General features: G+C 28.4%; 1 protein-coding gene across 8 annotated transcripts in view; it reads left to right on the forward strand.

Moving 5' to 3' along the window:
* LOC124431544 overlaps positions 1-20,589 on the forward strand; it is a 286,608-nt gene that overhangs the window by 168,663 nt on the left and 97,356 nt on the right. For all 8 annotated transcript variants that reach the window (XM_046979597.1, XM_046979591.1, XM_046979592.1 and 5 more), the window contains one exon: positions 17,848-18,050. In XM_046979597.1, the coding sequence (XP_046835553.1) occupies positions 17,848-18,050 (203 nt within the window). The remainder of the gene's footprint in view (positions 1-17,847; positions 18,051-20,589) is intronic.

A 20,589-nucleotide genomic window follows, 5' to 3' on the forward strand; every position in this document is an offset into this window, starting at 1 on the left:
GTGGTTCGCCACGGAAGCAGTCCCTCGGTGACCATAAATTTATCGTGCCGTAATAATCCAGCTAGCATTAATGTTCCGCACAACGAAACGCGGCGTTGGTCGAGAGTTACACGTTCCGCGAGTCCGCACTTATTTTCGTTTCGTTTCAGGCATATTCACGGTCTAGTTATTTATTTCCCGAGCAACGTAACGTCGTTAGGTACTTGATAATGACTAATTTATTTATTACGTTCTATCGTCGGACGTATGACATCGTACATATGTATGTGTGTGTGTGTATGTGTATGTGTGCGCGCGCGCTTATGTGTGTGTATGTATATATGCCTTTATGTTTATGTGTATGTGTGTGTGTGTGTGTGTGTGTGTGTGTGTGTGTGAGGATGAGTGTATTATCGTGTAGAACCTCGAAGATATTCGACGATTAATTTTATACGACGATTTTGATCGACATGTTAATTATTATCAAGTTGAAATTAAACGAATTGATAATGGACGATATACTTATATACGTACCTATATATCGAGTATATAATATTAATTTCTTCTTCTCTTTTTTTTTATTTTTTCTTCCCTCTTCTTCTTTCTTCACCACAAGTAAAATGTCCGTAAATATATTCGATCGAATGTGAATGAAAAATTGTCTATGCAATTGTATATGTAAATTAACTTTATAAATCAAAGATAATTGTTATCAAAGTAACAACGATGCATTCTCACGGTTAACGTGTTACAACAGCTTGGTTCCTGGTTTCGCATGGTTACACGTGGTTGCAACGTCTCTCATGAGTACCGGTTAGAACAAGATTTATACTCCGAACTGTCAGGAATTTAGTTTGAAATATACCGATAATTTTGGCTCGCTGATAAGGAAATTCTATCTTACATATACGTATGTAATATTCTTACTTACACGCGTACATACAATATGATTTTCTTTCCTCGATATAATTATATCGACACTTTTACATTGAGACGGATCGTAATTGACGTAAATGACGAATAATTTACAAAGAAAAAAAAAAAAAAAGGAAACAAAAACCAAGATCATTGTTTCGTTAATTAAATTATTAAAAGAAAAAAAGAAAAAGAAAAAAAAATTGTTACGACCGATTTGAACGATCATTTTAATGTGATAAAAAAATAAAAGTACTAAATCTATTGAATATGATTTATGATAATTTTTGACGCTCTTATTACAGAAAAAAAAAGAAAAAAAAAAGAAAAAGAAAAGAAAGAAAATAAGAAAAAGAAAACAAAAAGAAACTTCGTATGGATTATAAAAGTTTGTTGTATAACTGAGATAAAAATAAAAATAAAAATAAAAATAAAAATAAAAATAAAAATAAAATAAAATGAAATGAAATGAAATGAAATTGAATAAATTAATTTGTGGTTGTTTCTCTGATTCCTATCAAATCCCTGAAAATATGTCATGTATGTATGAAAAACGTATAATACCCTATAGAACGGATAACTCGTGCAAAAAAAAAAAAAAAATAAAGGAAAGAAGAGAAAAAAAAAGAAGATGAAATAAAGAAAAAAGTGAAAAAATGTTATTTCCCTGGCAAATTGAAAAAATACAACATGATGCTGTTGACACTCGCATTGGATTTATTAAATTCAACATCGGTGCTATCGTTTTTATTTATTTAACGAGAAAAGAATTCCTCTAACGAATGATCTATTATCGAATTGGCGGCAGTAAAGAATTACTGCAACTTTTCGATAATTAAAAAAATAATCTTAAATTTCTGAATATTACAAAAATGTATATATTATATCTATAAAATTATTGACGAAGAATGGCGATATCTAAAAGAAAGAAAGAAAGAGATTGAAGACAGAATTATAAAGGAAAAAAAAAAAAAAGAAAAAAGAAATAATAATAATAATACTAAAATAGACTAAAATCTGTTTTTCTAACGATATATCTTTTATCTTAGAAATATGTACTGATAAAAGTTTAAATAAAATATCGAATCCATTCGATCAACAGAATAATAAAAAAAGAAAAAACTTTAAAATCGATGAAAATCAATCAAAAATTGAATTTCGTAAATACATACACATTTGTACATATGTCTATAATATTATTGCATACATTATATCTGTACGATTTAGGAAGAAAACAAGGGGCAAGAAAAAAAAATTAGCGACAATAAAAAAACATTAACTAGAATAACCGCGATTCTGATAAAAAAAAAAAAAAAATAAATAAAAAAAATAAAAAAAAAGGAAAAAGAATAACAAATGCAATGACACCGATTGAATGGTCAATGAAATAATAGAAAAAGACGGGAAAAAAAAAGAAGAAAAAAAAGTGTAAAATCCATTCTCCCGATGACAATACTATTTCGTTTTTATAATTGTCAACGCTCGATAAAAGAAAAAAAAAAAAGAAAAAAAAAAAGAATTCGAATAAAATAATCCAATTAGCGAGATCGGGAGAATAGATAAGAGAAGAAGAAAAAAGAAAAAGTAGAAGAAGAGCAAAAAGGGGAAAAGAAAATGTAGAAGAGGAAGATGAAGAAGAAGAAGAAAAGAAAAAGAAAAAGTAGAAGAAGAAGAAGAAAAGATAAAATACAATAAACAAAAAGAAACAAAAAGAAAAGGATTTACGCGATACCATAAAATCTGTATATCAAGAGAAAATTTCAATTACGATTTAACAACAATAACAACAACAAAAACAACAACAACACCAATAATAATAATAATAATAATAATAATAATAATAACAATCGCGATGTCTTAAAAAGAAAACGACGTTATCGCATACGTATTTGTAACAAAGACATCGGGCATTATTGTCCTTAACATGAATCACGCGTTCTTTCGACGGAAGGAGGTGGTACTGTGCGTTGATACCCGGTGGATTACACACGCGCGCGATAAATTATGGTCGCCAAGGGACTGCTTTCCGTGCTGTGCTGCTTTCGATGGCGGATGGCGACGGGCGTAACGTGAGTGAGTGAGTGAGTGAATAAGAGAGAGAGAGAGAGAGAGAGAGAGAGAGAGAGAGAGAGGAAGGGAGGGTGGAAGAGAAAGAGAGGGAGAGAGAGAGAGAGAGAGAGAGAGAATTGAAGTTCCGAAACAGGGGCTGGCTACAAGTCGGGCTCATGTTGCGCAACGACGACGAGGGAAAACGTCACAGTACTGTATTAACCTCGACGTAGGATAATTCGATTCCACGTTAACGTCGTTATTTGGGCCGGTCACATTGTTCGTTAAGTACGAAAGAGAACGAAGGAATGAGAGAAAAAAAGAGAAAAGGGGAAGAGAGAGAGAGAGAGAGAGAGAGAGAGAGAGAGAGAGAGAGAGAAAGAAAGGGGGGAGGGGAGACAATGGGACAATTTTTCAAACGGGATGGGGTAGGGAAAAAAGACATTAAAAAATTGGCCATTGTATTCAACGATCGATCACTGTACTTACTTGTTCTTCTTTTAACGAAAGGAGCAAAATAAAGAAATAAAAAAATGGAAGAAAAAGAATAGAAAAGGAAAAACAAAAAAAAAAGATAAGAAATCGATACCTCGTTTTATTATTATTATTTTATATATATATATATATATATATAAATACTCGGAGATAAATTTTGAATTAATTTCCAACGAATTTCTTATCGGTTATATCGATTTTATTATCTTTCAATTCATAATTTATGTGGAAAAATTTGGTCGATATAAAATTTTTGCTTCTTCTTTTTCTTTCTTTTTTACTATTTTTGTTTTTTTTTTTGTTTATTTTTTCTTTTTTTTTTTTTTTACTGCGACTGTTTGAGAGGATACGATGGAACAGACACGATGGAAGGACACGAATTAAGCGAACAGAGAATGACGACGAATATAATAAGATTGAATGAGATGACGAATATGATTAGCGAAAAAAGAAAAAAAAGAGCTATGACGATATTACGGTAAAGCGTTTAAACAATCCGATATAATATTTATGAAAAAGAAGTAACGATCGATAGTAACGCAATAAACGAATACTATGGACGAGCACTATGGACCTATACGAAATATCATGTCAATCATGACGATCTGTCGATAAAAAAAAAAAACATACGACGAATAAAAAAAAAATATATATATATATCTTTGAAGTAACTTCATTGTAAACACGGCTAAGGAAAAAAGGGCTATTCTTGTTTACATATCGAACACCATATATGTGTTCATACATATCTACGTATTTGTTTCATACTCCTTTTGTTTTTATTTATGTTGTATATGTACACATACGATTTTAACGAAAACCATTTTTGACATGGATCTAATGAAAAAAGGCTAAAACAAGCTGAAAACAATGTCTCGCGAAAATAAACGAATTCAAAGTTACATATCCGACAATTCCATAATTGTATTATTGTTAAATTTGTTTCGTTTCCGTAAAAATTGTTCGGAATTTTTTTAATCGAAAAGTTTGAAGATATTTTTAAGGAAAAAGTTTGAAGAAATTTTTAAGGAAAAAGTTTGAAGAAATTTTTAAGGAAAAATTTGAGGAAATTTTTAAGAAAAAATTTGAAGAAATTTTTAAGAAAAAAGATACACGCCGAAGATATAATGCCGAAGATAATGGCGTCAGATATACATCGAAACAAGACGACAGAATTTGATACGAGAGACGTGAGTGATAAGAGACTTTGTTACGAAAGATGTTTAAGATGTTTAAGATTTTTTGAGATTTATGTTGTATTTATGATGAATTTTTAAACGAGCAAAAAAAATCTTTTTCCTTCCTTTTATTTTTCAGACCTTTGTTTCCTTTTCTTTTTTTTTCTTTTTTTTTCTTTTTTTTTTAAGTAAATCTAAAATTATTTTTCAGTTTTATTTTGACATTATAATTCTTCATGTAAATACTTTTAACAACCATATATATATATATATATATATATATATATATATATATATTTTTAATTGATTGAATACATTATCAATTTAATCAATACATTGTCAATTGATTAAATTGATAATGTATTGAAGCTTTAAATAAAAAAAAAAAATATTGACCATCGCACTCTCGAAATTACCTTAACTGAGAATTATCAGTTTTGCGAAAGAACACTTTGTAATTGTAATCGATTTTATCATTACACTGTTAGTTTTACGTCCTTTAATCAGATATCCAATAGCGTTACAAAATGTAATACCGTTTGACTGTTCTTATATGAATTATCAATATATCGTAATTTAAATGATTAGAATTAAAGAAAATAAATTTTGTTTTTTCTTCCATATAACTTTTATCATTTATTAGGTCACAAAATTAGATCGAAAAATAAAACAATCGAATCTTCATAAATTAATTTTACTTTATTAAAATGAATTTGAGATGGGAATACCGATGTCAATGAAATCTATCGTAAATAATTATGATAATTTAATTATCGTTCAACTATTATCATACTTTTTCTTTTTACGTAATAAAACTTTTGAGAAAAAATTTTTCTTTCATTTTTCTTAACTCTTATTCATTTACTCGATTAATATAACAAGTAAATTAGCGTAATATAATTATTGTTAAAATTTCAAGAATTTTTGAAACGTTTCTTCGTAAGAAAAGTTTCAGAAACGTTGACGTAATATATATATATATATATATATATATATATATATATATATATATATATATACCTGTATATACATATATATGCTTTACATATAACTATCACACCCTCTCACCCCATTCTAAGATTTTACAATTTTATGAATTTATAGATTAATTTATTCGATAAGAATAAAAAACGTAAAGACGAAGAAAATTTTAGAATACAATTTCTTCTTCTTTTTCTTCTTCTTCTTCTTCTTCTTATTATTATTATTATTGATGAATTTATTTCCTTTTGACGTGGATCACACACAAAAAAAAACTCTTACATATGAGAAAATTAAAAATTTTAATTATATTAAATATTTAAATTATATTAAATATTTAAATTATATTAAATATTTAAATTGGTATATAAAATCGTATGTTAGATTTCAAACGTGAAAGTTGATAACATATGTCTCGTCCCATTTGACACACCGTATATATATATATATATATATATATATATATATATATATATATATATATATATATATTACAATATATAACTATAAGCAAAGAGGAAAGCAGCGATGTATAATAATATAATACATTAGCATACTTATCACGTGTGCATGACCAAAATCTGTATGACTTATGATAATCCTTTTTCCCGACCACCGGAGAATTATTCTAGGAAATTTTGGATTGGTCATATCGCGAGGAGAATACTTTTGTCTGTGAAAAAAGGAAGGGAAAAAAAGAAAGAAAAAGAAAAAGAGAAAAGAAAAAAGAAAAAGAAAAGAAAAATCAATAACCACGAAAACATCCAAATCGATTTATTATGCTACCTAAATCTTATTTTCGTCAGAACAGTTTACACTTTACTCGAGTTGTTCATCATTGAACGAACCCCCCATTTCACATGTTCTTCCGTACACCCATAAAGAAGAAGTAGGATGTCTCATTGAACGACATGTAAGAAAAAGAAAAGAAAAGAAACTAAGCGGAAAGAAAAGAAACGAAAAGAATAGGAAAACAATAAAAAAAAAAACAAAAAACAAAACGAACGTACAAACGAACAAGAAAATGGAGAGAGAGAAAGAAAAAGAGAGAAAATAAATAAAAAAGAAGAAGAAGAAGAAGAAGAAGAAAAAGATAAAAAAAAAGAAAACAAAAAAGAAATCCGAGCAAGTTTTTCGAGAATACTCGCTAGTTTCTCGAATAGCATGTAGGGTCCACAATAATGACGCTCCCTTTAATCTCACTGTCGTTTGCAGAGAACGCTCGATCGCGTTCTACCGATCGAGCCTGTTTCAATGGTGCTTTACGGCAAGAAGCACGATGAGAAGGATGACAACTATGAGAGAAGGTTCTCTCTGTGTATACCACACAGAAAGATCTGGCTATATCAAAAACTTCGATCACCAGCAAATGGGATCGAGAATGGGTGTGTCTCGATAGGTAGAACGCGTTATAACGCAAGAAAGAAAAAGATAGATAGATGGATAAAAAGAGAGAGAGAGAGATAGAGAGAGGGAGAGAGGGAGAGAGTTGGGATGACCCAGACGAACGCTATAGTTCGCTCAAACTTTTAGCAATCTATCTTAGAAACTCTTTACGTATCCTTCCATGCTTTACTATAGAGATTCTACACAAACACATTTATAGTGAATATACATGTATGCATGTATATGTATAATATATATATATACATGGTTTACGTATACATATACGTATATGCATGCATATATATATATATATATATATATATATGTTGTATGTATAATACATATATATGTTGGTGTATACGTATATGTATTATACGCAGGTATTATTTTGTACATATTCGCCATATATATATATTTATATTTATTTATTTATTTATTTATTCTTCTTTGGTGACCAATGCGTAAATGCAAATAGTGGACACGTATTCATGTGCATTAGTGTGTAATGAGAGAACCGCGAAGTTGTGCATTTCCTCGCTCGTAGATTTTAATAATGTGCTATGTCGAGCACGACCCTGTTACGTCGCATTAACCAGGACTCGAAACTTCTTCCCGTTACGAGTTCCGTTCTCGCCGTACGTGACGTCGAAATTTTCATAAAGGACTTCTTCACGATGAAAGAACTACGTACATGAAGACATACACACATATATCTCTGTATGTACGTATATAATATACGCGCGCGTATATATATATATGTATGTATGTATGTGTACATAAGTGAAAGAGTGCGTACGTAATTTGAAAACCTTATTTGTTATATATATATATATATATATATATATATATATATATATATATATATATATATATATCGCGTCGGTGTAGATTATTCTATGCGAGTTATTCAAGGAGCTTTTTCTCACGCGTAATAAAAAAATTTTGTTTGGTTTCTTTTTTGTAATTTTTTTTTTTTTTAAATCGAAAAAGCAAGAAAAATTTATCGTGATTAACTTTTTAATTTGCATTTATTTCGTTTACTTTTTTCTTCTTCTTTTTCTTTTTCTTTTCGATCAATTCTTTAATTACGAATGATTAATTTAATCGAAATGACTTTTATATACGGAACATATCGCAATAACTCGTTATCATAATTATCAATGACAAGTGATTATCGAAAGGATCGTTTCTTTACTTTTGCAAAATTATTATCAAAAATAACGTTAAAGATTTAGGAAACATTGAAATTGCATTATACATTCTTTTTCATTATTCGAAAGGAAAAAAAATAGAAAAAGAAGAAGTAGAAAAATAAGAAAACGAAAGGAATGGTTAACGCATTTAACGAGAGAAAGAAAAAAAGAAAGAATGAAAAAGAAAGAAAAGGAAAAAAAAAAGAAAATGAGAAAAAAGTAAGTAAATAAAGGTACGTGGTCTTAAACGTTAATTCCTTTATATTCTTTTTTATACAGCTTTTCTATGATAGTTTTTGTAAGACATGCGCTAAGCCACTTGAAGTCGAGCATACGCGGAACCAACCATAATGGAAACCTACCGAAAACCATCGCGTTGTGAATTTGAAGCTGCATTTACGATTACCTGAGCGTGCAAGTTTTTCGGATAAGAGAAAAGTAAGAATAAAAATAAAACAAATGAAAGGAAAAATAGAGGATGGAAAAGGAGAGAAATAGAGAGAAATAGAGAGAGAGAGAGAGAGAGAGAGAGAGTGGGGGGGGAGGAATAGAGAAATAGAGAAATAGAAAGACAAAGAAAAAGAGAGAATTACAAAGAAAAGAAAGAGAAGAAAAGAAGGAAGCTGAAAGCCAAAACCGTTGCCAGACTCATGGCAATTTTCACTCGGTGCTCTTCGGCTTGCCGCAAAAATGAATTCCGCAAAAGCAGCGAACGCGTAAAAGGAAGAAAAAGAAGAAAGAGAGAGAGAATGAACAAAAAAAAAAAGGAAATTTAAAAAAAAAGAACACAGAAAAAAAAAGAGTAGCATGACGAGGCACTGAAACGAATATATGTACGTACGGTATGGTACGTTGTACGTAGGTGGTATATACCCAACGGTAGTATAAATTTCTAGGGCATGTCGAAAATTTGTTACAAAAATTGACGACGAATTCGTTTCGCTTGTCAATCGGGGTTGCTTTCAGTTGTATCGAATCAGTCAAGTGAACCTTCTATTTTCGTTCACTTCAAAAATATCAAAGTGGTTTTTTGGCGGATACATCGGATAAGCCGAATTATTTTAACTTTATTTCATTATTTTTGTTATTATTATTATTATTATTATTACTATTACTACTATTATTATTATTATTATTATTATTATTATTATTATTATTATTATTATTATTATTATTATTATTATTATTATTATTATTATTATTACTATTATTATTATCACAATTGTTATAATGCGTTTCGAATATGTTCGTATTTGTTTTGAACTTATCATTGGAATTAAATTTACATTCTATTATATTTTATTAATTAATCGCATGTACATCTTGTTATAAATTGTTTCTATCGTTTATTGACAAAATCTCTCGATGATTATTTTTAAAATTCGAACTTATTTTTAATTTGAATTATACAATATGTAGACAGGATCGTTCGGTTTTATATTTAAAATCAATATTTTTATTGTATCGATATATATATATTTAAATCACTTTTATTCCCATTTAAATTTATATTCAATTACATTTAGCGCTAGTCGTAAATGTAATAAATTCGTAAGAATGACAAATTTCGAATTTCTCGTTTTAATAAATAATTATATAAAATATGTTTTAATAATAATTGTATAAAAAAAAAATGTTAAATAAATGCAGTTTTTTCTTTATCGTAAAGTTAAGCGAACTAAATTAATATATAAATGATATAGATAATGTTTTTTTTTCTCTTATTTAAAATATCTGTCGAATGTGACAAAAAAAAAGAAACAAAAATTGATAACTCTAGTGTAAAAATCAAAATTAATATTAAACTCTTCCTACCCATTTCTAAATTAGAATGAAATTAAATTTAAATACAATTATATATATATATATGCAAGTACACACACACAATATCGCACATTTCAATTACACTTAAACCCTAAAATAATTATTATCATTATAATATCACGTGACCGAACGTAATTCGTTATCTTTTTATTTTTGTTTTAAATTTCATGGAAATCAATATAAAAATTCAATATATTATACTATTACTGAATGATGTTTAAAAAAAAAAAAATAAATTTCAAGTACGAATTGATTTTAAATACGGTCAGACAAAGGAACGATCAAATTTAAAAGTCAAAAATAATATCGTTTATCGTATATCAAAAAAAAAAAAAAAAATAAAAAAAAAAAAATAAAAAAAAACTTTCGATACTACTACGATTTAAAACGTTGGTACGAAATAATATTGAAAAAATTTTCTCGATTAAATAATAAATTGAAAATACTATTACCAATCTATCGGTAACGTGAACCTACGTCATATTGTATCGCAATATTGATATTCCTTTTCGTAATCTAAATGTAATTGAATTTAAAGTCGAGTCTTGTTTAAAGAGTATTCAAAAAGGAAAAAGAGGAAAAGACAATTCAAAAAAAAAAAAAAAAAGAAAAAAGAAAGAGAGAGAAAGAGAGAAAAAAAAGGTTGAAAGTTAGTCGAGTAGGAACGACGATAATAATATATTTTCTCTGCTAGAAGAATCTTTTCCTATCTCATTTTCTTGATATTAAAGCGGAAGGAAAATTCAACTGTTAAAATGGGATCGTAAAAATCAACGACGTCCAGACTCTCTCTCTTGCTCTCTCTCTCTCTCTCTCTCTCTCTCTCTCTCTCTCTCTCTTTCTTTTCCCCTCTCTCTTTTCGTAATGCCGACGCGGCATTAGAGCTCTTTGAAAACGTACCACTTTTTTCCCGCGGAAGGCAATCAAGCTTTCACGGTAATGAGATTCCAAACGAGCAAGTCGTTTTCCAATTGGTACGAACGTGTTTGCCCGAATCTTAGCTTCGATCGGTATTTTTCAGAAAGCCAATTCGGAAGAACGAATGATCGCAATCAAGTAAATCGTAGTGGTTAAAATCTTACGACAATGAAGTACGTACGTTTCCATGTGAATGAAGAAGAACATCGGTGTTATTCGATATGAACAAAGAATTATTAACAACGAGAATTAAATTAATCCTCGATATTTTTCTTCATTTTATACAATTTTAAATTTATTATTTTTTAACGATTTAATGAGAAAATTAAACTAATTGAAAAAATTAAAATTTTATATTCGTGATATTAGCGTGGATCGACGAACAACGATAATTAATGATTAACTTTAAATCTAATAACTTTATCTCTGTTAAATTAATTGTGATATTATTTTCGAGAGACAAACAGAGAGAGAGAGAGAGAGAGAGAGAGAGAGAGAGAGAGAGAGAGGTGAGAAACGAATATAAAAATATATATATATATACATAAAGAAAATAAAAACATCCGATATATTCATCCTGATCTGATGACGTAAAATGATGTAAAAGGAAAGAAAAAAAAAAAAAGGAAAGAAAAAAGAATATAATATTCAATGGTATTTCAGGTATTCATAAGTGTACATTTAAAATTGATGATCTACGAGAAATCTCGAGTAAAAATATATAAAACGGACAGTGAGATATGGAGTCAGGTAAAATGAAAGAGACAATTCAATCGAAAAACAATACCGAATTCTCTTTTCCCTATGCATAAATGTGCATAGAAAATCTAAGCATTTGATTTTGATCTAATGCAAAAAGAATCTCTGTCGTATGTTAGATCCTTCCTTTAAGAATAAGAAAGTAAAAAAAGTGAAAGAGAATTCATAAAAAGTAAAATACTTTGATATCTAACAAAAAAAAAAAAAGAAAAAAAAAGAAAAGAAAAGAAAAGAAAAACAATATTCGATATGACATTCACGACGATTATTATTTGATAAAAAAAAAAAAAAAAAAAAAAAACTTGGAAAAATTAATATTTAATAATAATAATAAATATAATTTAATAGTATTAAATGTATAATATGTATACATCATAAATTTTAATCAAAAAGGAATTAATGATTTGCAGATCATTTTTTGTTTTATCATACTGCTTTTATGATAAAAATTATCATATGCTAAAGAAAATAATTCTTTGTGCAATTTCGACGTGTAAAAGAAAAGATAAGATTTAAAGAGAATGATGAAAAAAGAAAGAGACAGACAAAACACTTTGAAAATATAAAGTAAAATGATTGAACGTTCTCTCTCTCTCTCTCTCTCTCTTTTTCTCATTTTCTCTTTCTACATATATACACACACACAGACATACATATATATATATACGCTTGTCTAGTTCTCGCATCAACTTCCCCAATTCTCTTGTAAGATAATGAAGGTTAAGTCAAGGAAAAAGACGGAAGACAAAGTCGAGAGGACGTTGTAAAGGCTGTCAATTCTGTTGTTGGCCCTACTACCTTTTCACTATCTAAAGGGTCTGACGAAGGGAGCTTGATTTCCACGACGACACGATTTACCATAATCAAGTATTATTGGAATAGAAGGGAGGAAACGATTCGAGATTTAGATTAAACCTGAAATTGGTAGTTTTTTAATCTAACTCTCCTTCGTTAATTTAACAAACTATCCCCCTTTTCTAATAAATTGCTTCAATTTGTCTTGATTAGTTCTTTTGAAATTTATTTATATCAAATAAAACAAATTTTACAGCTGTGCCTTTTTTAATCGTAAAGTTTGTGAATTTTTTAATCGTAATAAATATTTGTTAATTCAATAATGATATTTGATTAATTTAAATGAAACATATATTTAATTGGAATGTATATACATTATGAAGATGTATTTGTGTGAACTTTTTTTTTTAATTCTAGTCAATATCTATCTACTTAATAACGATAACGGGAATATTATTTAACAGGATTTCATTTCATTTATATGAAAGATTACAACTTGTTAAATAAGAGATGACGAATTAGTTCATTGAAAAAAGTTGACCTTAATAATTTAATTTTTTATTGGGTTAATATAGAAACTATATAATATGATCACACATACGAACACACACATATATATATATATATATGTATATGTATATATATATATATGTGTGTGTGTGTGTGTGTGTATGTGTAAGATTGCTATATATTAATATCATACTATTATACATATTTCATCACATCAAACATACTTTTTCTCTCTCTTTCTCTTTTTTCAAAAATATATAAACATAAGTTAAAGCATATAAAGTAAAAACAAATTAGATTTAGACGAATATATTAGATATGACGTTATATATCATTTATTTGATCATTTTAAAATTACGAAAAACATTATATGTCATTTAATCCTAATTAATAATAATTTATATTTTTCAAATTTTCCTTTACTCGTATATATAGTTTTACTTTTAATCGAAATAAATTTCGTATCTTTTTTTGTTGGATAAAATATTCATAGATATTTTATATTCAACGAATAAATGAAAAGTTTCGAAAAACGTATCGTTAATCGATTTTCCATCCGTTTAATCGATCAAACAGATATATATATATAGATAGATAGATAGATAGATAGATAGATAGATAGATAAATAGATAGATAGATATATAAATAGATAGATAAATAGATAGATAGATGATATACGATTTTTCTATTTCGACTGAAAGATAATCGTGACACGATCGATGATGCAAAGTACCGATTCGATACTTTAGCGGAAAGTTTTGCAAGGATTTTAAAGGAGTTTCCCGATGCGTCAGGTGTACTTGAGAAATTAAATGATGACGTGAATAGAGAAAGCATGGTTGTGAGACGTCAAACTGCATTGGCAAAGTAACGATGAGCTCGCCATAACGACGGAAATTGCAACAAGGATGAAGAGAAACGATTGAAGTGTGTATATATATACGTGTGTATATATGCGTATGTGTGTGTGTGTGTGTGTGTGTTCGATGGAGGATGTCAGTAAAGGACGATAAAGGAAAAACGATGAAAAGAGAAGACAAGATAGATAAGAAAAAGAAAAAGAGAAAGAGAAAGAAAGAGAGAAAGAGAGAGGGGGGAGAGAAAGAGAGAGAGATAGGAAGATTGAAAAACGTAAACGTTCAACGTGATACAGGAAACAGCTGTGTCTGACGTCGCGGTTAGGCTAATTTCACGAAACGTCATGGCAATTCGTAATATCGACTTTTACCCCGTACTAGAGAGAGAGAGAAATTCTTCCATTGGACAATTGAAATGATTTTTGATTTAAATTTATTTAATCTAATCTGTCACACATCGTTTATAATATAAACGCGAAGATATCTCTTTTATGTTAAAATATTAAATAAATAAATAAATAAATAAATAAATGAAAAAAAAAGAAAAAGGAAAATTCTTGTCAATGTAATACAATATTATAACAGAGATCAATAAATGAGATAATTGTAAACGTAATAATACGTTTAATGACGTAATATTATAATTAAAGAAAATTATACAACCACGTGTAAATATATATGTTTATTCCAATGTATCATAATTGAACTAATCATGATATGTATTATAATAACAATACAATACGCATATTCTAATTCATTGATCCATGAATTATTCTATTATTCATTCTATACGATGTTACGTGTTATTAATATATCCATATAACTCTTATACGTTTAGAACATTAACAATTTTTTTTTTCTATTAACTATACCAAAACATATTTACAACCTGTAAAGAGAATTTAATTCATTGATGCATGAATTACTCTATTATCTATTCGTTTGATGTAATTATTATTATTATTATTATAAGTTCACGCGTAAATGCATTTACATGTTTATAGTGATAACAATTCTTTCATATTAATCCGAGAAAACGTAATAAAGTCTAATTTTCAATTGATAAATAAATTTATTTTATTATTAATATTTTTATACCGATGTCTTAGAAGGGGGAAACGTAAAAAAAAAAAAATAAATGTTATTAATTTTTCAACGAACAATCTCTTTTTTTTTTTTTTTTTTTTATCACACTTTATATTAATAAACGCATTGGAAATTCATTGATCCATGAAATATTTTATTATACGTATGTAATTTTCACGTTTAACAACAATGATTATTCTTAAAGAGAATGGCGCTTAAAATTTATTAATTTACAAAAAAAAAAAAAATTCTATACAACTCAGTGGACGATTTATTCTTTATCTTTCATCCTTTCTTTTTTTTTTTTTTGTATTTCGTTTCGTTTTATTCCTTATCAACTCATTTAACAAATGATCATGACGTAGTTCGCTCACTACACTTCAACAAATGATTTAATCGATATACATGAACTCAGGAGTATGCCTATGAATGAGACATCAAACGTTTGTAATTTGGATGATCCTAAGCCAAAGAGCTAATCCAACTGTGCTAGTTTGCCTACTATATACCTACTCGATGGACCTTCGACGACACGGTCAAGCAAGTACGAGTGTGTGTACTTAATGTCAGCACCTCTACAATTTCCTCATCTGTAGAAGCTGTAAGAGCAATTGCGAGGGCAACTGCGAATGGTTTCTCAGTTAGTTCCGACATTCTCCAAATTAGCACCACCACTTTCATATATTCACATCGTTAGCATCGATTTTAACTTTTGAAAAAAAAAAAAAAATATTCTCATATTACGATTTTGAAAATCAAAAACTTTCTCAATCCCGTTTAATGTAAGAAATTTATCAATGAAAATTCCTAACGCTTGATTCGTTGACATGAAAGTCTGTTAAAAAAGTTCTGATGATAAAAAAAAAAAAGAAAAAAAAGAGAGAGAGAAAGAAAGGAAAGGAAAAGAAAAAGAAAAAATATAAATAAAAAACATAATGAACAAATATTGACAAATATTGTTATTCTTATTGTTATTTCTTTCTTTTTTTTTTTTTCTCTTAATTCTAAATACGTATATCTTTTGATCACTGTTCAAAATTAATTGACTGTCAACGCACGCACACACGCATCCACTCCCTCTTTCTCTCCCTCTCTCTCTCTCTCGTTCCTTTATTAATTTATGTAAATAATTATTTATTATTATATTCGAAAATTTAAAATAAGAAAAAAAAAAAATAAAAAAAAAAGAAGTGAAAGAAGTAAATGAATTAGGTAGCAACGAGAGCTTTCATAATTCAGATAAAATAAGAACGACGATAGCGTTTCGTATAATAACGTTCTAATTTGGTGGATACGAATTAACAAAATTGGAATGGCAAGTGGCAAGGATGATGAGCACGAACGAACGAACGAACGAACGAACGAACGAACGAACGAACGAATGAACGAATGAATGAACAAACGAACATATGTACATACACATGTACACATGTACATGCATACGTTTGTACGCTTGTACGCTTGTACGCTTGTACGCTTGTACGTTTGTACGTATGCTTTCCTAGCTGAAATTACAGAGTTGAGATTAAGTTGCGTAAGTCAGGCCTGTGTTTGCACGCTCGCCCGAAATTATAAGCGAAGAGGGGCTGCTCGTATTACGGGTGGGTAGGAAGGAGGAAGGAAGGAAGGAAGGGTGAGAGGGAAGGAAGGAAGGGTGAGAGAGAAGGAAGGAAGGGTGAGAGGGAAGGAAGGAAGGAGGGAGGGAGGGAAGGAAGGAGGGAGGATGGCAGGGAGAGAGGGAGGGAATGGCATAGTCCTCGGAGATTAAAGTGTCGCGCGCGCGAAAGAGAGAGAGAGAGAGAGAGAGAGAGAGAAATAGAGATGTCTCTACTTCGGTCTATGCTAGGAAAAATCATGGTCCTCGTTGGAAAATTTATTATAATTTTCGTATAAGTTAAAGTCATCTTTATGGCAGAGTAGTTTAATGCTTGGCGAATAAACGTTAGAAAAACATGACCAAGTATACTTTTTATCTCTCTGCTGAGATAAAAACATTTCTAACGAAAGAAATAAACAATGAAACGTTTATACTTTAAACGTTATCAGTTTTTTTTCTCTTCTTCTTCTTCCTCTTTTTTTCTTTTCATTTCGCTGTTTGTTTTTCTTTTTTTCTTTTTTTTTTTTTTTTCTTTTTTTTTTTACTTCATAATTTCTAATCTATCGAATTATGTTTATATTCGTAAAACTCCTTCTTTTTTCTCTTTTTTTCTTTTCTTTTTTTTTCATTTTCATTTTCATCGATCATTCGAATTAAAATTTTTCTCTTGTTGAATTTTAATTCTTCTTTTTTTTTTTTCTTTCTTTCTTTTCTTTCTTTTTCTGGCATTTCGTACAATTCATCGATGAAATTTTCAATTTGGTTTTGTTGATTTAACACCCTCTCCGTGATTTTTTAAATTTATTTTCTTGTCGTATTGATTTTTAATATATTCCTTTTGCATTTCATACAACTCATTGATTGTTCATTGATTTTATCGATTCTTTTAAACTCACATTTTTAAATGTATTAATTTCTCATATTGATTCGTCGATTAATATGATTCTCATTATAAATTATCTCATAATAATTCTCATCATAAATCTTTTCAAACTCAAATATTCGTCCTTTTAATTTTAAAATTTATTTTATTGGTTGATAAAATTTTCATGAAGTTTTTTTAAACCCCTTCTTTAAACTCTTACTTTTGTTTCATTAAATTTTTCAAATTAAAATTTTTGACACGATATATATATATATATATATACAATTTAATACGATCGTATTAATTTTTAATATTAATTTTTATGAAATTGAATGAAGAAAATAGATTATTTTCTAACGTCGTAATTTTGTCGAATATTTTTCTAATAACATTAACGTAATAATATATTATGATCAATATTTTAATTAAATCAATAAATAACGAATATTTTTGTTTCAGGTGGCGACATCAAAGTCGAAATAAAAATGCCAAGAGAAGCCGAGGAAGGTACCACAATCGAATTAAGATGCGAATGGCGACTTTTGGGTGGTGCTGGTCTTTATTCTGTCAAATGGTACAAGGATGAACATGAATTTTTCCGATACGTACCAGATAACGATCCTAAAATACAAACATTTCCACAACTTGGTATACATCTCGACGTAAGTACATTACGAATATAAATATTCTATAATTTAATTTATACAAAGTGGTGTCTCAATAAGAATCATAGGCATATTGCTAATATAAATATTTTATAATTTAATTTGTATAGGGTGTCTCAATATTAATCATATTTTGTTAATCGAATTATTAAATAAAATATTGAAAATCAATCATGTAACACGTATGTTATTGATTTCTATATAGGTATCAATCGTAAAAAAAAAAAAAGAAAAAGAAAAAGAAAAAGAAAAAAGAAAAAAGAAAAAAGGAATCAATAATAATCCCACGTTATTTAATCACAGCATAAAATCAGAAATAAAAAAAATTCTTCCACCCAATATTCGTAATGGTCGTTGTTACATTTTATACAGGAAATGTGATATAAAATGTATCAGTAAAAAAAGTCGAGCGAATGTTGCACGATTGATTCAAGTTACATAATAATTTGATAAAAGAGAAATTTTTACGAATTTCAGATAACTACTAGATGCAATCTTTTTTTTTAATTTTTGTTTTTTACTCGTGACCCTTACGAGTTACGAAGATCAACATAGTTTTTTTTTTTACTTCCTTTTATTTTTTTTTAGATGTATATCTATAATTTTTTTTTTATTTCTTTTTTCTTCCATAATTATATAATAGGGATCGTTTGTAATAAAAATAATATCCAATAAAAATTCTTTACGAGATAATCAGAGTATCTTTAAGCGCGTACAAGTTAAAAGTATACTTAAAAAAAAAAAAAAGAAAAAGGAAAAAAAAAAGAAAAAGAAATGTACTAATTGGAAATTAGTATAAATATTCAATTAAAAATAATAACTTAAATATTAATTAAATAAATTAAAAATATTAATAAAAAAGAAATTAATAAATAATAAAAATATTAGTTTAAATGTTAATTTAAAAAATGAACAAAAAAAAAGCGTATTAATTAAAGCCATACAATCGAGAAGTTTTTCGTACAATTTCAAAAATAATCGTCAGACTACATAATACTTTTAAAGGAACAATAAAACAGGATAGCTCCTTTTATCAACTTTTTAAAATACACGATTTGTTAAATTTGTAAATAATTTATTTTTATATGATGAAATATATATATATATATGTCGCAATGAAGTATGAATCTTTCATTCAACCAATTAAAATGCCGATTATCTCGTAAACGATGCATAGTAGCTGGTTTTTTTTTTTTTTTTTTTTTTACTAAATATGATTTTAATTCCAACCGACCGTTGCTTTATAAATATGTTACAAAAAAAATTATAAATACCCATAAATATATCTCCATTTAATTCGAGAGAAGGTTAAGAGTATGGAGAAAAAGAAAAAAAGAAAAAAAGAAAAAAAAAGAAAAAAGAAAAAAAAAAGATAAATAAATAAATAAATAAATAAATAATTTTAACAGGCGCGTTGTACTTGGTTGATTCGTTGTCGTAACGAAGTACAAATTTTTCGCGGAATATATTATTTTAACACATAACTTGAATCAATCGCTGCATATATGAAGAAACAAGAACCTTTACATTATGAAGATATCCACTTCGAAAAAAAAACAAAAAAAAAAGAAGACAAAATATCAGGAATTTCATGATCCTTTGAAAATCTCCGAAGTAGACTAGAAGGAGGTATAACCGATGGATAAAAGAAAAGAGAAAAAGAAAAAAGAAAGGAAGAGAGACGCGTTACTTAGAAAAAAGAAAAAAGAAAAAAAAAATAGAAATAACTAAAGAAAACGTTAGTAAAAATCGGTCCGAACTTCATAGAAAAAGAATAGAAAAATCTTTCAAAGCAGGTTTGCAAGGCACAAGCGTTGTATTCCCTAAAGTGGTACAGGAGATCTTAAGGATTCTTCCGTCGACCGTACACGCGAGATTCGATGCAATCAATCTTGCAAGACCCACCAGTACGAAAACCAACGGAGCTTCCTTCTTCCACTTTTCCAAAGGTGTTTCTCTCTCTCTCCCTCTCACTCTCTCTCTCTCCCTCTCACTCTCTCTCTCTCTCCTCTTCCCGTTTCCTTAACGGAGGTTACTAAAGGTGATGTTGTATGTGCACGTGTATGTGTGTGTTTATGTGTACGTATGCGCATGCGTTCAAAGAAAATAATCGTCAAGAAAATCGACGTTCGAAAGTTCGATGCTCGATTTCGTACCGATCGAAAAGCTCCTATCATTCGAAACGATTTCGATGTAATTCATCTTCCGAATCGTAGGATATCGAGTTTACCAACAAAACCATTCGAACGACGACGACGAAGACGACGACGATGGCGATGGTTGCACCTAACCATCTTTTTTGAATCTTTTTGTTGGATAATCGTGAGAAAGATCCACGGAGTTTGCCAAAGGATAACAATGTTATTCCTTAGATTCTAGCGATGGGTTTGAACGTATCTTGAAAGATATCTCTTGTGATGGTTATCGTTAAATTTATTATTTTTAAATAGATTTCTTTTTTGAAAATAAATACATAAATAAATAAATAAATACACACACACACACACATATATATATATATATGCATTTCTTTTTT

The sequence above is a fragment of the Vespa crabro genome, chromosome 21 (genome assembly GCF_910589235.1).
Source record: "Vespa crabro chromosome 21, iyVesCrab1.2, whole genome shotgun sequence".
Lineage (NCBI taxonomy): Eukaryota > Metazoa > Arthropoda > Insecta > Hymenoptera > Vespidae > Vespa > Vespa crabro.